This window comes from Salvelinus sp. IW2-2015, linkage group LG25 (assembly GCF_002910315.2).
Source record: "Salvelinus sp. IW2-2015 linkage group LG25, ASM291031v2, whole genome shotgun sequence".
Lineage (NCBI taxonomy): Eukaryota > Metazoa > Chordata > Actinopteri > Salmoniformes > Salmonidae > Salvelinus > Salvelinus sp. IW2-2015.
In genome coordinates, this window is record NC_036865.1 from 23,983,424 (window position 1) to 24,000,520 (window position 17,097).

Consider the following 17,097-nt stretch of genomic DNA (forward strand, 5'->3'; position numbering starts at 1 on the left):
CTAGCCAATGAAACCAGAAACAGCTGGAGAAGCGAAAGCCAATCACGTAACGATTCAAGCTATCATTACACCCCCTTTTCCTTCTGGTCCAATGAGAGGAGATTCGGAAMTAGCGTGCACATCAACAAGGTCGAGATCGTAATAATATTGTTTGTTTGTGTTAAATTAGTAATCATATATATTTTGCCTGTTGGATGATAGGATATGATAGATATTTCTGGATGTCATTCTGCAACGCCATCAGCATCATAAGGTTRTTGAATATGTTGTCGTACTTTTAAACTCACTTTTTTTCCTGGTAGGTGGAAGTCGATTAGCTTCATTGGCACAAAGTTCATGTTAGCTAGTTATCCAGGGGGTGTATTTATTACGCCTATTCTTTTGCAAAACGTGTCTTAAACGGAACGACACGGGGAGAGACCTACCTGCATTTGACCAATAGAAACTCTCGTTTTACACCCCAGCTACTGACAACGAAATGGAGTCGACAGAAAAAATGTGTTGCGTGGTCACGGTGTCTGAGTATTTTTCCGATCAGAAACCTGTAAGCTGTAGTGGAGTCATCCTGAACTCACAGACTAGTCTCGTGCTCTGCAATGGTCTTATKTTTTCTCGCTTTATGAATGACAAGGACGCTTTCTCTTCAGATCACCGGTTCCTGCTACCAGACAGTTTCAGTGGAAAACTCAAAATTAGCCTAAACTTCCATGAACAGCGAGATTTGGACACAAACCAATGCGCATGCACCGTCGCGGAGAGCAACAGCACCTCGCGGCATCAGCACCAAGCGACAGCACAGCTGCTGATGCTCGCCAACTGTTTGGAGTTCAAGAGTGCTTTCGAGAAGATCTTCAAAGCGTCTGATAAGTGGAGTTTTTACGGTGGGGAGGAGGATGATGATGGAGAGATGGTTAGGAATTCAGAGTTTCTGAGCTGGTTTGCTGTACTCAAGGTAATGTGTAACCCGCTTGTAGTCATGTGTTTTCTTTACAGTATTTTCATTCTTACCATTTAATGCTGATAGTATAAATCTGTATTTTGTCTTTTCATACAACAACAACAAAGGTACCAGCCTTGGCCAAAGCGTCAAACATCAACGTTGGAACCATACCATGGGCGACCAGCTCCACTCTCCGGAAAGGATGCGCGGTCCTCGCCTGCGGCTCTCCCTTCGGTGCCTTCTGCCCCGATCTCTTCATGGGCACACTAAGCAAGGGTATCATCAGTAACCTGTCCGGGGAAGGTAACGCTCTCATTCTCACTGATGCCCGCTGCCTGCCCGGTACAGAGGGAGGGGGGCTTTTTGTGCCCCACGGAGACCGACCGCTCCTCGTCGGTTTGATRGTGTCCCCCTTGTGCTGGAAAGCCAGTGAGTGGATTGGGCTGACGCTTGTGTGCTCGRTCCAGATGATTCTGAGGAACATCACACAGTGTGTGAATATTTGCAATTCACACCAAGAGATCCACCACATACAGGAATCCACAGACTTCTTTCTAGCCTTACAGAGTGAAACTGAAACTCAGATGTACCCCACAGTGGCCTTAGTAGACGCTGGACAATTCTGGGGCTCTGGGGTTCTGGTTAGTCCTCGCCTGGTGGTCACCTGTCGACATGTTGTCAATGGAAAACCTGTTGTCACCTTGAGATTCAACACCAATGACAGGTAAGATTCAACACCAATGACAGGGACCATGCTGCCATTTTACTCACCTGACCTATCTGCATCTCGCATAACATTCAGTGATTTTGAAGATTCAACACCAATAATGGTTACTATTCTGTATGCATCTCATAGGAAGTTCATTAATGCTGAAGCTCCGTGTATGCAAGTGTAGTGCAACCTCTGCCAAGAGGTCATGTCTTTCCTGGTACGGGAGATACAGGGTTGTTGGTTCAAGTTTCACTTAAGCTGGTATACAAGAGAAATCCAGGGCAAACATAAAAAAGTAACATTTATTCCATACCAGCATGAAGATGAAAGTAGTCCACACAACATTATACAGATCAACGTGAAGGCTCTGTCACTTACATTCCTTTCTTCCTCCCCATAGGTTTCATGCCGTGGTGAGTGATGTCCTGTACTCCACCAAGGCATCGTCTCCCTATGATGTAGCCGTGGTGCAGCTAAGACACCTTCCCCCGGAGGTAGTCGTGTCACGCTTGGCCACATCYTTTACACCAGGTAGGCATGATGTCACTGTCACACTAACTCCACTATGTGTACTCTTTCTTTCTTCACAAGAGGACAGCCTGTGGAGGATGGGCCTTTCCTCTGAGTCTGGTTCTTCTAAAACTGCCTGAAAGGAGGAAACCTCATCTTGCCATTGTGCTTCTGATTGGTCTACTAAGCCGGGTTACTGTAAAAACCTTGGGTGTAAAAGGGCTTTATAAACTAAATGTGATTGAGATATTGAAATMATCTCGAAGGGGATAGGGTGCCGTTTGAGATGTCTCCTCGTGTCGGTCCGTAGGTGAGGACGTGGTGGTGGTGGGTTACGGAGCTTTCGGCCAGCGTTGTGGTCCCTCCCTGACCAGTGGCATCCTGTCCAGGGCCATCGGCTGTCATAGCCAGGCTGTCATGCTGCAGACAACCGCTGCAGTGCAGGCAGGGGCCAGCGGAGGCGCTGTGGTGCGGGCAGGATCAGGAGAGCTGTTAGGTAAGCCATGGATGGAGTTAGCCAACCCTACTCTTGGAGAGCTACTGGGTTTGTAGGCTTTAGTTCCAGCCCTGCTCTAAAACACCTGATTCAGGGTCAAGGCCCTGATGAACAGCTGTGGCTGGAACAGAAGCCTGCAACTGCAGATTTTMAAAGAGTGATACTGTTTTTTTAACAGTGGGGGGCACTGGTTYACCATAGAAAATATGACAGGACAGCCATTCATTAACAGTACTGTGTCTAATGCCACATTTCAGACCCTTCTCTCTCTAACCCAAACCTCATGGCTGATTGTCCTTATTGTATTCCAGGTCTGGTTTCCAGTAACACCAGAGACTTTTCTGCCAAGGTGACCTACCCTCACCTGAACTTCAGTGTCCCAATGACTGTCTTGGAACCGTTGCTACGGAGATACGCCCAGGAGGGCGACATTGGTGTGTTCCGGGACTTGGATACGACCGATGAGGGAGTCAGGAGGGTGTGGAGGCTACAGACTGCTCAGAGCAAACTGTGACTAATTACACACACAGAGTACTTACAAAGACTAACTTCTGTCAGGCAATAACTTTCTCACTTTTCTATGACCTTGTTTTAAGGTGCTACTAATATCAGTTTGAAATGTGAGAATGTTTATCTACCATCACGTCATGTCTTAGGCTTGCTAACACCAGCCTTTAAGTCCTTGACCGGAGTCTCAGCTCGCTGTGTAGTCARGTGGGTCGCGCGTCAGCCAGACTAGTCTTGTCTCTCCTCAATCTTACAATACCACCARGATATGGTAACGTGATTACCACGACGAAGAGTGGACCAGAGCTGATTAACGTTCCATCTCTGAAGTACTGGTATTTGAAATGGGTTGATTTTAGTACATACATGATTCATTCATACTACTGTCTGAGCCACTGACACTTCCTTCTTGTGTAACAGATTGATTGTTCTCGGACAATAAAGATCTTATATGATAGGATTGATAATGACCCATTTTGTTTCCCCCCCCCAATGTCATACACACAGGTACTTATCTTATAAAATGAGCTATAGTGAGTCTTCACAGCATGAGAGCACATAAAGCTTTAGATACTATCTCTACAGATTAGTACCTTCAGCGTTTTCCACAATGTCATCTTCTCTGTTTTCATACTGTACCCATCTWGAGGATAAATTCCTACTATTACAGTAAAGCATCATAAAATTAAAACCATTGCATGGACCCCCTTAAGTGTCAGATTTACAGCTGGTGAAGTTGCTCCCGGCCAGGCGGGATGGGAGGAGAAATCTGATGTTGCACAGACTGATTGGTCCCTTTGGGTAGCTCAGAGGAAAAAGCTGTCAAGACCCCTTTTCACACATCTGTTATTCTCTCCCTTGCACTCAGAGAGAGGAGTTTATAGATGTCAGACCTGGGTTCAAGTACCATTTGAAATAATTGCAAATACTTTGGCTGAGCTTTATTGAGCTTCCCCGATGCAGTGAACCAATAGAATAGTCCGTCTGGCACGCAAGGTAGGCTGGAGCAAATATTCAACGTTTTTGAAAGATTTCAAATAGTATTTGAACCTGTTGTAGACGCTTTGAGGTAACACTTTATTAGGGCTCTAAATCCGTATTGCGGAAGTTCAGCGTGATAGCAATTTAAAGGCAATGTTCCTGCGTTAGTATAGACTGCATTCACGGTGAACGCCGCATTTTTCGGTTTACTCAGAAATMACCTTTAAATTTATATCCCGGATTCCATCATGGTAGAAATATGATTAAAAGGGATTGATTACTTTTCCATTTGAAAAATTACATTGCACGGCTGTAGAGTTTAACAGGGTTTAGAAAGCTTTGAAGGCTCATACTAAACCTATGACAACATAAAGCGCCACYGTTGTTTGCTAGCCTATAGATGTAAGCCTCAGAAGCTGCAGAAAAAGGTTAGGAGGAATGGAAGTGAACTGAACTGCTGGACACAACAGTCCAGAGTGGACAAAAGACCAAGGAGAGGATAATCGCTCGTTGACAGATTCACGTGTAAATGGCGAGAATGGGAAGTGACAACTTCGCAAGAATTTTACTTCTGGGAAACCAAGATTAAGGAGAAGACTGTATGACAGAGGAGTATGGTGGCCTGGTAGGGCCATATAGAACCAATGTATTTTATTATTAAACACAATGTTGATCCACAGATGATACAATGGACACTTGTCAATCAAGCAGTACTGTCTGCCAGTATCTCAAGGCATTAGCAATACAGGACTAATAATAATAATAGTCGCAAATCTGTCTTCAGACACACTTATTCACATTTAGGAGTGTAGAGTGAGAAACTTTATTTTACTAGACTTGATGAGACAGAGAACTACTGTCATAGATGAGCTGAAGCATACGGGATGGAATGGGGATAGTTCAATTATGCAATAGAAATACAATGAGTATAAAGTGGATTCCTCATCTCCTCTCCTTCTGCACTAATTTGAAAGCACTGGGTTGGTGAAAACAGTAAGCAAAAGCCTGAAGGAAATGGGCTTTTATCTGTCCAGTTCTTTCATATCAGTGCAGKGAAAGAAGGAAATTAAGGATAGGAGCCAATGGTAGGAAGCCACTTTTGACTAGCACCCAAAAGCATCTCCAGTTCCTAACATGAGCACATAACCTCCAGCTGCTTCCTGCCTTTAACTTTAAATGTTCAGCTGCTAAAAWCTTCTCCAGGAGAAAGTTGTCTTGCACATACAACAGAAAAAATAAACATATTCACAAGAATTTAGGACACATCTCCTGACTTGTCAGACCACAGTTTCTAGTTATTGATATCCCACATTGTCACCCCTCCAACCACCCACCGTCCCCTCCTCTTCTCCAACCCCCCTTGTCAGACCACAGTTTCTAGTTATTGATATCCCACATTGTCACCCCTCCTTCTTCAAACCCCCACACCCCTCCTCTTCTCCAACCCCACCCACCCTCCTTTCTCCAACCCCCCAACCCCACCACCCTCCTTTCTCAACCCCCACACCCTCCTCTCCTCTCCAAACCCCCCACGTCCCACCTCTTCTCCACCCCCACCGCCGTCCTCTCTCCAACTCCCACCATCCACACCTCCTCTTCTCAACCACAACCGTCCACCTCCTCCCAACCCCCCACCACCCCTCCTCTCTAACCCCACTCCTCTTCTCCAACCACCCACACCCCCCTCTCCTCTCCAACCCCCCACTCCTCCTCTTCTCCAACCCCCACCCCACCCCTCTCTCCAACCCACCTCTCCTTTCTCCAACCCCCCCACCCCTCTTTCCAACCCCCACATCTCCTTATCTCCAACCCCAAGCCCTCCCTTCTTCCAACCCCACCGTCCACCTCTCACCCAACCCCCTCCTCCCTCCCTCTCCAACCCCCCCCATCCACCTCCTCTTCCTCCACACCACCACTCCACTCCTCTCCAACCCACCCACCCTCCTCTTCTCCAACCCCCCCCAACCCACCTCCTCCTTCTCCAACCCCCACTCTCTTCTCCAATCCCCCCACCGTCCCCTCTTCTCCAACCCCCACCGTCCCCCTCTTCTCCAACCCCCACCGCCCCTCCTCTCAACCCCCATCTCTCTTCTCCAACCCCCTACTTTCAAACCCCCACCGTCCCCTCCCTTAGATTGATTTAGTGTTGTTCTGACTGTGTTTTTTCAATTGTGTCCATCTCTTCAGGTTTTCAGGATCATTATTTGTGTGTGTGTGTGTGTGTGTGTGTGTGTGTGTGTGTGTGTGTGTGTAAGAGAGAAGTTGAGATGCTCCGGTAGTAATGTTGGACTAGCTAGACTTCATTGTTTTCTTCACCAAATATATCCTTCATCATCTGCCTCTCCCACCTCTCCTTCCTCCTCCTCTGCATTCTCCTCCGCTTCTTTATCTTCCTCATCCTCCCATCCGACCCCACTGCCAAAATCACCTGAATATGCCACCGCCTCATCTGGAGAAGAGTGAGTGAGAGAGGGAGAGAGGGAGAGAGAGAGAGAGAGGTGAACTAAAGGGCATGTGTTTGACTTTGTCTGTGTTTTAATGGCTGTTTCTGAACCCTGCCGCAGGAACCATTCTAATCAACAGCAGGTTCCGTCCAGCCAGACAACCATTTTATCTTGAAATACTTTTCTCTCAGCGACAAGCGGTTCTGTAGAATGCAAATGATCCCTGACTTGAATGTGGCACTGCATATACTCACTTCTTAATCCCCACTGACGCATATCAAAGTAGTGGAGGTGCATGACTTATTCATTTTCATAATTTAGCAGATGCTCTTATCCAGAGCGACTTACAGGAGCAATTGAGGATAAGTGCCTTGGTCAAGGGCACATCAACCGATTTTTCAGCTAGTCGGCTTGGGGATTCAAACCAGTGACCTTTCGGCTACTGGCCCAACACTTTTAACCACTAGGCTACCTGCCGCCCCAATTAGCCATTATGTAGTACAATAGAGAAATKATGCACAAAGTAGCGGAATATCATCTGCAGGCAGCAAGAGCGCGCAGCTCACCACTGGTTTTGGCATGGAGCAGCTCACAGAAGAACATCATCGGTAGCCGGGAAAGACGTTTCAACTTATATCTACCAGTAAATGCTAACTATACATTTTTTAATTGAACCTTTATTTAACTAGGCAAGTCAGTTYAGAACAAATTCTTATTTACAATGACGGCCTACCCCGGCCAAACCCAGACAACGCTGGGCCAATTGTGCGCCACCCTATGGGACTTCCAATCACAGCCGGTTGTGATACTGCCTGGATTRGAACCAGGGACTGTAGTGACGCCTCTTGCACTGAGATGCTGCGCCACTCGGGAGTCTCAGGCAATAATGTGTATGCAAACCAGGTATTGAAAAAGTTTGGTCCGAAGTCTTGGTTAGTAGGCTATTTGTGATGTGCAATTAAGCCATCATGAGCTGTTTGCATCAGGTAAGGATGAGTCCCACCCACCGGGGAGCCAGGCCCTTCCAGGCCCACCCAATCAGATTGAGCAAAAGCAAAAAAATTATACATTATTATTACAAAAAACACAGTTCCACTCACCAGATGATAATTTGAAACAACCCTTTCCTGCAGTCAATTAACAAAAGTGCCCTCTTTCGCCTCATGGGTGMAATGTRATTAATATTATTTCATAATTAATAAATATATATATATTTTAAACAGATGAAAATCTAGTGTTTCTATGTCAAACAGTTTTGTTATATTTCAGTCTTCTGTGATGTATATAAAGTGTAATATTGGGATGCAAWTTAAAAATGGAATACATTTCAACTCTATATCTGACATGGTACAGGTGTCTTATTTTTTTAAAGCCCATAAACACGTGTGTGAGGTGTATACAACAAAAGATTGCTAGATAGACCGTGGGAGAACTACTGCGACCCGTTGGCTTTTGAGAAGGCAGAAGTTTCCATATGTTTTTTGTAAAAACGGTCCCACCCATTACAAGTCTAAATGTGATTGGTTTATTCCACTGTCACTCCAAAATGTTGCTCTTAAACAGTTGAATGGCAGATGCCTTCTATCTATCTGATGGCCTAACCAATGGCTGACTTAGCTAGCTAGATTTATCTCCCCAGAGAAGACCAAAGAAACATCCTGATTGGATCTTTTTTTCTTTTCAGTTTTAACCCTTTCCAACAAAAACAAGGGATTAAATCAGAACGTCATTGAAAATAATAATGTCATAAAAATGATAATTGTTATTATTATTATTTATAAATCCTTAGCTTTCTCTGAAGGCATAGTTGGCCCTCATAGTTCCCCACTGTGTTTGGGTTAGTAATAGTGGCTCTATTTTCCCTCAGCATGCATTTCTTCACCATTCTGAAATGTCTAAATAATCCATATGTTGTTCTGAAATATGAACACAGAAATACTGGACATGTTGAACTCTTATTATGGTGGGGATTTTACAAAATGACAACATGGTCTTGAATTGGACTCTCACTGTTCTGGTCTCGGTCTTGATTCGGTTTCAGACCCCTTGTCCCCCTCCCAGTCTTGATATTGACTTGGACTCGATTTGCTCCGGTCTTGGTCTTGAATCAGTCTCGCTTTAGGTGATCTCGAACACAACACTGCGAATTACTGTAAGTCGTTCTGGATAAGAGCGTCTGCTAAATTACTCAAATGTAAAAAAATATATATATTATGTGTTGGAGTACAGACTGTGTATGGGTATCAATACTGATTGTGTGTGGTGGTCTGTAGCCTACTAAGTATGTGAGTTGGGTTCTATACCGAGTGTGTGCCAGGGGGTTTCAGAAATTGAACCCTGATTGTCTCTTACCACAGTCGGGGTTGCCATGGATTCTGGAGCTGGCTAGTTCCCCTCCTTGTTGGTCGACACACCAGCATTCTCCCCTGGCCTGATCACACTGCAGCTTCCTGTAGTATCCATCCTCATTACAGCTAGGGATAAACAAGCCTAACACACACAAAGAGGATTTTACATATAGACACATACGTTTTTAGATAGAATACATATATCAAATAAAATGTTATTTGTCACATTTGCTGTGAAATGTTTACTTACAAGCCCTGAACCAACAATGCAGTTCAACAAATAGAGTTAAGAGAAGATTTACTAAATAAACTAAAGTAACACAATAAAATAACAATAACGAGGCTATATACAGGGGGTATCAGTACCGAGTCAATGTGCGGGGTACAGGTTGTTGTTTGTGATGTTAAATTATCATAGCCTACTCTGTTACAGTTAATAGTGTTTGTATTACAGACTATTAATTATCCTATGGTTTGAATAATTTAAGAAAATATTTAGTGGTTTGTATTAGAAGATAGGGAAAAAAGCTAATTGTCACATGACTGTASAAGGAACTGCAGTTTTGGATCTTGATAGTCCAACAATAGACCTGCAAATCACTGGAATGCTAATAACCCCAAGATTTTGTACAAATAGATCACCCTTTTCCTCAGCAGTCCTTCCTTTCTGAGGAGGTCCCCAAGAAGGAGCTACAATGGAACCCAAGTTTGTCCAGTGAGTGATGCATTCAAAAGCATAAATTAAGTTCATTTAAAAAAATGCAATCTAACAGCCTACTATTTTCTTTTTTTGTGTGGACATACAGGTGTGCATTCCAGGCACTGAAGGAYTTGAACCCGGATCTGAATCCAGAATCRGTCATGACTGACTTCGAGCCAGCAGCTCCCGTGAAGGCCTTCAAGAAGGTGRCCCGGAGGTCTGCAACCGGGGTTGCTTCTTCCATCTGGGACCACACTTRAGACGGCAACTGTCCCGCTGTCCTGAGGTGGCATCAAAGTACCGCAGCGACCCCGACTTTGCCCTCAAGATGCTCCACAAGCTCGCATTTGTCCCGTCCACGGATGTGGTGAGATGTTTAAAGGAGATGGAGGAAACTCTGGTCTTTCAGGACCCAGCGTTGTCGACATTTGTGGCTGACTTTGAGGACACATGGATTGGGCGCCCGTTGGGAAAGGGTCAAAGAAGCCGAAGAAGAGCACTGGAATATTGCAACAAGGTTGATGACAACAGCAAATGGGTGTCTAACATGTTTCTATCTTTTGATTACAGAAATGTGGAACTACTACGATACTGTCCTGAAGGACATGGGGAAGACCAATAACGTCACAAATGGATGGTTGGTGTCAGTCATTTGTGGGGCGTCTTACCACAGTGACACAAACCACAATTTGCCAGTTCCTCAACGCCTMGCAACTACAACAACATAGGCCGTCACTACAGAGGGAGCAGGAACTCGCTGGTGTTCTATAGCCACGGAAGTTMCCCCGCGGGCGCAGCCGCCAGCAAGAGTTGAAGCGACTCGTGGAGGACTACCAGAATAAACCACTTTAGGAGTATCTGAGAGGCATCGCCACCTTCAACAACACTGGAAAATGTCTGCTATGCAACACTTATGAGAACAGAGAGTACGTCTAAACTGGCACACCTCACCATAGCACTGCCCAGGTTCTTACGGCATTGTTCATTAAGGTCCTTTTTTTGTTGTTATTTGCCTTCTTTGGTGCTTATTATTTTATATCATTTTGTTGGAGAACCAGGCTATTTGTGAATTATGGTTTTGCTTCATTCATTCTTTTGAATCAAGAGATACATATTTAAAAAGCATTTGAATTGATGATGTGTTTAGGTTATCATATATACTTAATTGGACTTACATAAGCCAGTAAGCTATACATTCTGGCCAACCATCATACCTAATCACGGTCAGTGTAAGTGTAGTATAGCTTAAATGATACTGTATGTATGCAGCATTTGTTTTCTGCAGACAATTTCAAATGTCATAAGCCATGAATACAAAATCCATTCATTGAGAAGGTATAGGATAGAAGGGAATAACTGTGTAGACAGCACCATAGAAATAGAATGGCAATGTAATTCTAATATTCTATGGTCAGCATACTACTGCTGCACCAAGGGGCTGCTGCTGCACCAAGGGGCTGCTGCTGCACCAAGGGGCTGCTGCTGCACCAAGGGGCTGCTGCTGCACCAAGGGGCTGCTGCTGCACCAAGGGGCTGCTGCTGCACCAAGGGTCTGGCTAATAACTAGAGAACAAGGACACACGTGCTATGAATCTGGACTAGTTCACCTTTACAAGGTTACGGAGACTTAAGCCCTGACACCTTAGAATATATCAGCATCTATCTGTAGGCTATTATAATATAAGATATGCACCACTATTTTAATCGGCATCCTACTGAGGAACAGAAAAGGGATGAAATTGGGATAGAATGTCATAGGACTTCTATATCTAAGTAAATGCAGAYTAAGGTGAAAAATATGTGTTAACACTTTACACTCGTACCTGTATACTGGTTGAAAATGGCAGATTAATCTCCTAAATTGGAACGTAGTGGCTGTACAGTAACATGCTATACATGACGTTAGAGCTCAGGGTCTCCGCTTCACAGCTCTGTATGGGTTTTGACTGACAGATGTTCTGAACTTGAGCACCGTGCAACAAGAAGTGTCCTCCATCCCTTCCGGTAATTGGAAAACTTTTGCCAGAGAAATTAAGTCTGAGTGAGGGAAATGCTGCAAATTAAGATGACTCGATGTATTTTGAAAGATGAGATGTTGAGGATTATAATAAATACAGCTATGATGTCATACAAACAAGCCAAACACCCGTGACTCCAAATGTGTACTTCACATTCCATATCATAAAAGTCATGTGATATACAGTGTCAACGTTTATGATCACTATGTTTGATGTACAGTTACTAGATGACATGGCTTCATACTCTGGGTTGTTCTCAACAGAATGAGCCTGTTTGTCTGTTGTGAAGAACATTTTCCACAGACCACACATCTGAATGCTCTCATGACTCCATTCTATGMYCACCAAAATTATTATCTGTTTCTCTGAATTTCCTTGTGAAAGCAATAGAACAAGCTTTCAAATCATGCCCACCTGACACAGATTGTGATTTATATTGGACTGTTTTTTGGATTGCGTAAACAACAACAGTAATTGTGTGATGGTGGGGATGCAGGGCTGTGTTCCAAATACAACAACTACAAGTGTGCTTGCTCTAYTTCCTCAACGGCACAGCTAAGAGAGCTCAAAAAAGCACCTTATAGTTGAAGACTGAGGTCATAAAAGTGCATTGAAATGACTTAGGAACTGTACACACTTTGGAGAGGTGTGTAGCCACTTGGAGACACCAGTTAGCCCTCTCACTCAGACCCTTGTCATTTTTTTGTCTTATCATGCTCCTGTTCCATGTTTTTGTCTTATCATGTTACTGAATGTATCCCAGAGTATTTTCCGATTTTGTTATTGACAAKTGCGGCGAAAATCAACAGTGTAATGATTGGATCCAGTGTCAGGTGAACTGTTGTGTACTCAGCTTCGGTCTAAACATTTCCCCATTATCTCCAAACTGTTATCTTTTAATCACTACCATGGTTATGCATGTGCTTTTCATATTTCTTCTGTAAGAAGCATTTAAATGTATCCCTYTCCATATAGGACAATTTCCATGAGTGTAAAGGGTTAATGTAAATAATGTTGCATTGGGGCAAATTCAAACCACATGATTTCACGTTATCACATTAAATGAACATTTTAGCAGACGCACTTATTCAGAGCAATTAGGGTTAAGTGCCTTGCTCAATGGCACATCAGATTTTTCACCTAGTCAGCTCGGGGATTCAAACCAACGACCTTTCAGTTATTGGCCCAACGCTCTTAACCGCAAGGTTACCTGCCATCACGTGATCACGTGAAATTCCGTAAGGGGTATGCTCACTCAAAGCCCACATGCACGTCTGGGAAATGTCAACCATGCAGGAACATGTAGCACATAATTAATACCCAGTTTGTTCTTGCCTCCCTCCTGTACTTGGATCCTCTCTAGCTCAGCCAGGCAGGGGGGCTCTGAGGAGGAAACACACCAACACTTCAGTACATCACTTCAACACACACACACACACACACACACACACACACACACACACACACACACACACACACACACCACACACACACACATACACACACACACACACACACACACACACACACACACACACTGGCCAAATTTGTAGAAAATTCAGATAGGGCGTAGAAAATCTGTCGAACATTCACACAAATCTCCCATTGAAACTGATACATGATTTATATGCCACTTCAAACTACTGTGTTTTCTCAGGTCAGTTCTTCCTCTGTAGGCTATGGAGTGGATTTGGACTAGAGACTGAGACTGTACCCAAAATGGCTCCTATCCCCTATATAGTACACTACTTTCATGGGCTCTCGGCCAAAAAGTAAGTGCACTAATATAGGGGCATATATGGTGCCATTCTGGAACGCATGCAGGGCTCCAGCCATGGGTCCCAGTGGTAAACACAGGTCTTGTCTAGTTTCTGGCCGGCTGCTTGGCTGACAGACACAATCTGTGAGAGTGTGGGAGACCATCCTGGCAACAAGGCTACAGTGATGTTGTTACTGCACACTGTGGCCATTTCCCCACCACTGGGCAACTAAAAACACTAGGGGGGAAGACTTACAGTGATGGACTGCGAGAGGGGAGAGAGGGGATAGAGATGAGAGGAGAGAGAGGGAGAAGAGAAGGAGAAGAGGGGAGGAGAGAGGGGAGAGAGGGGAGAAGAGAGGAGAGAGAGGGGAGAAGGGGAGAGGGAGAGGAGAGGGGAGAAGAGAGAGAAGAGCGTAGAGAAGAGGAGGGGAGAAGAGAGAGAGGAGAGCAGAGAGAGGAGAGAAGAGAGAGAGGGGGAACGAGAGAGAGGGGAAGAGAGAGAAAGAAGGGGAGAAGAGAGAGAGGGAGAGAGAGAGGGGGAGAAGAAGAGAGGGGAGAAGAGAGAGAGGGAGAAGAGAGAGAGGGGAGAAGAGAGAGAGGGGAGAATAGGAGAGAAACACAGTCAACGGACACACAAGCACACCTTCCCCACAGTATACTCACTCTGTCTCCGAGAGCAGAGGCACCACTCAGCTGTAGAAACCTTCCCGTCCCTGTAGGAGTACAGAGTTTGAAGAAGGGTCGGATGCAGACCTCATACTTGTCCAGGTTAATGGCTTGCCAGCTGGCCTGGTCCAGAATACAGATCACTGTTGGTGTCCAGCTTAGAGAACATCCAGCCTACAGAGTCCTTACAGCTGACACTACGCTCCTGTCCAGGACTACAGACAAAGAGGGAGATATGATACACACATAGAGACACACGCACAAGCTGGCAACATACACATGTTCAGACACACACACACGCAAGCACACACATGTTGAGATACACACGCACACCCACAGTGAAAGGGGAGAGGAGGAATGAGTTATAACCCACACAGACAGATCAAATATTCATACAGTGGTAGAGGTCAGGATATAGTGACTCCAAATATCACTAGGAAAATAAATGAGAATCCACAATGTTGCATCTTGATATGATGCTGCCTAGTTAACTTTTCCCTTATGCAGTGCTGGCCCTATTTAACTCTTACTTGATGCAGTGCTGGTCCTATTAACTCTTACTGGATGCAGTGCTGGTCCTATTTAACTACTTACTTGATGCAGTGCTGGCCCTATTTAACTCTTACCTGATGCAGTGCTGGTCCTATTTAAACTCTACTTGATGCAGTGCTGGTCCTATTTAATCTCTACTGATGCAGTGCTGGTCCTATTTAACTCTTACTTAATTTTTATTGTTTATGTTATTTTTATTTAACCTTTATTTAACTAGGCAAGTCAGTGCTGACCTTAACGAACTCTTACTGATGCAGTGCTGACCTATGAACTCTTACCTGATGCAGTGCTGGCCCTATTTAACTCTTACCTGATGCAGTGCTGGCCCTATTAATCTTACCTGATGCAGTGCTGGTCCTATTTAACTCTTACCGATGCAGTGCTGGCCTTATACTAACTCTACTGTACTGTCTCTTAACTTATTGAGACAGTTATGAAATGACAGAGAAGTGGGATAACCTTTTAAAGGGTTGGAGCGTAGTTTGAACCACGACCTGCAGTGGGGAGAGGAGTATACCTGTCTCAGCTGGAGTATTGCTGGTAGATCACAGACTCTGAACCTGTACCATCTACCTCTTACCTGATCCAGAGGTAGCCCCTGCTGTGTTGCTGGCTCCAGTCTTGCTGTTGTTGTTTCAGCTTGGCGTTGCCTGCAGCAGCTGGAACCAATCCCTCAGCCTGTCCCCAGATCAGACAGGTCCTGCCCTGTACAACTCTCTATGGGGGGGGGGGAAGAGAGACAGAGAAAGAGACTAGACAGAGACAGAGACAGAGGGAGAGGGAGAGAGAGAGAGAAATAGGGAGAGAGAGAGAAGTTATTGTATAGCATTGCAGTTTGTGTGTGTGTGTGTGGCATGTGTTTGTGTACTCACCATGCTTGACCTCTGTCTCTTTGGTTGGGGCCGCAGTTGGACAGGACAAAGACCTGAACACTTCATAGTCAACTCCTTCCCTGTGAGGCACGCCTGCTGCTCCAGTTTACACTGCAACACACACACACACGCACGTGCACACACACCTCTTATCAGGCTATGTATCTCTGTGTTTTGTGTTTATCAGTGAATTACAACACAGCTGTAATGTTGTTGTGTTTCTTGGATCTAGAGCTTGTACATAATGCTTCAGATACAGTAGAAGTTAACAGTGTGGACGGCCTCCAGAGATATACAGATAAGTAAGAGTTAACAGTTTGGACAGCCTCCATAGACATACATATATAATTAGAGGTTAACAGTGTGGACAGCCTCCATAGACATACAGATATAGTTAGAGGTTACAGTGTGGAAGCCTCCATAGACATACAGATATAGTTAGAGGTTACAGTGTGGACAGCCTCCATAGCATACAGATATAGTTAGAGTTACAGTGTGGACAGCCTCCATAGACATACAGATATAGTTAGAGGTTAACAGTGTGGACAGCTCCATAGACATACAGATATAGTTGAGGTTAACAGTGTGGACAGCCTCATAGACATCCAGATATAGTTAGAGGTTAACAGTGTGGACAGCCTCCATAGACTCAAATAGTTAGAGGTTACAGTGTGACAGCCTCCATAGACATACAGATATAGTTAGAGGTTAACAGTGTGACAGCCTCCATAGACATCCAGATATAGTTAGAGGTTAACAGTGTGGACAGCCTCCATAGACATACAGATATAGTTAGAGGTTACAGTGTGGACGCCTCATAGCCATCCAGATATAGTTAGAGGTTAACAGTTGACAGCTCCATAGACATACAGATATAGTTAGAGGTTAACAGTGTGGACCGCCTCCAGAAATATACAGATATAGTTAGAGGGTAACAGTGTGGACAGTCTCCATAGATATAGACAACACAAAGACAAAGGGCTGTGATAAATAGCCTCTGAGGACCAGAGAGTTGTTGTGTGACGCATCTCTCCATGTGTTTCTATTGATTTATGCTTTATCTTCTCTGACCTTGTTGAGAATGATGTGTTGAAGAGGAAAAGGGAATTAAATGACTAAGTTCATTCATATAAAGGCTCATTTGAGATATAAGAAAATTGTGACTTGTCACTTTGTGTGTGGCTGCTGTACCTGGGAGGCGTAGTTGTGTCCGTCAGAGCCACACACAGGACCAGAGGAGGAGATGGACAGGGCTGACATCCTCCTTCAGGAGATCTCAGGGCAGGCTGCTTCAGTCTACAGAGCGTGCGCGCACAAACACACACCACACGCACCACGCGCACACACGCACCACACACACACAGTATTTGAGCAGGCTGCTTTACTTAAGACCAGAGGACAAAGAGGTTCTGCTTCCAATGGCTTGGTGGCAGCAGTAATGTATACTGAACAAAAATATGAATGCAACATACAACAATTTCAACAGTTACAGTTCATATAAGGAAATCAGTCAATTAAATAAATAAATTAGGCCTAATCTGTGGATTCATATGACTGGGCAGGGTCACAGCCATGGGTGGGCCTGGCTC

The 17,097-nt window shown here is 44.6% G+C and overlaps 1 protein-coding gene and 1 pseudogene across 1 annotated transcript; one reads left to right on the forward strand and one right to left on the reverse strand.

Annotated features, from left to right (window-relative positions):
* The first annotated feature begins 73 nt into the window (after positions 1 to 73).
* tysnd1 (trypsin like peroxisomal matrix peptidase 1) lies at positions 74 to 3,622 on the forward strand. The gene is made up of 5 exons (XM_023970064.2): positions 74 to 952; positions 1,066 to 1,664; positions 2,053 to 2,183; positions 2,473 to 2,658; positions 2,970 to 3,622. The coding sequence occupies exons 1-5, from the start codon at positions 479 to 481 to the stop codon at positions 3,170 to 3,172; spliced, it is 1,593 nt and encodes a 530-aa protein (XP_023825832.1). The 5' UTR covers positions 74 to 478; the 3' UTR covers positions 3,173 to 3,622.
* Positions 3,623 to 6,281: 2,659 nt separating this feature from the next.
* Positions 6,282 to 17,097, reverse strand: part of LOC111951661 (testican-2-like) — a 79,821-nt pseudogene continuing 69,005 nt past the window's right edge.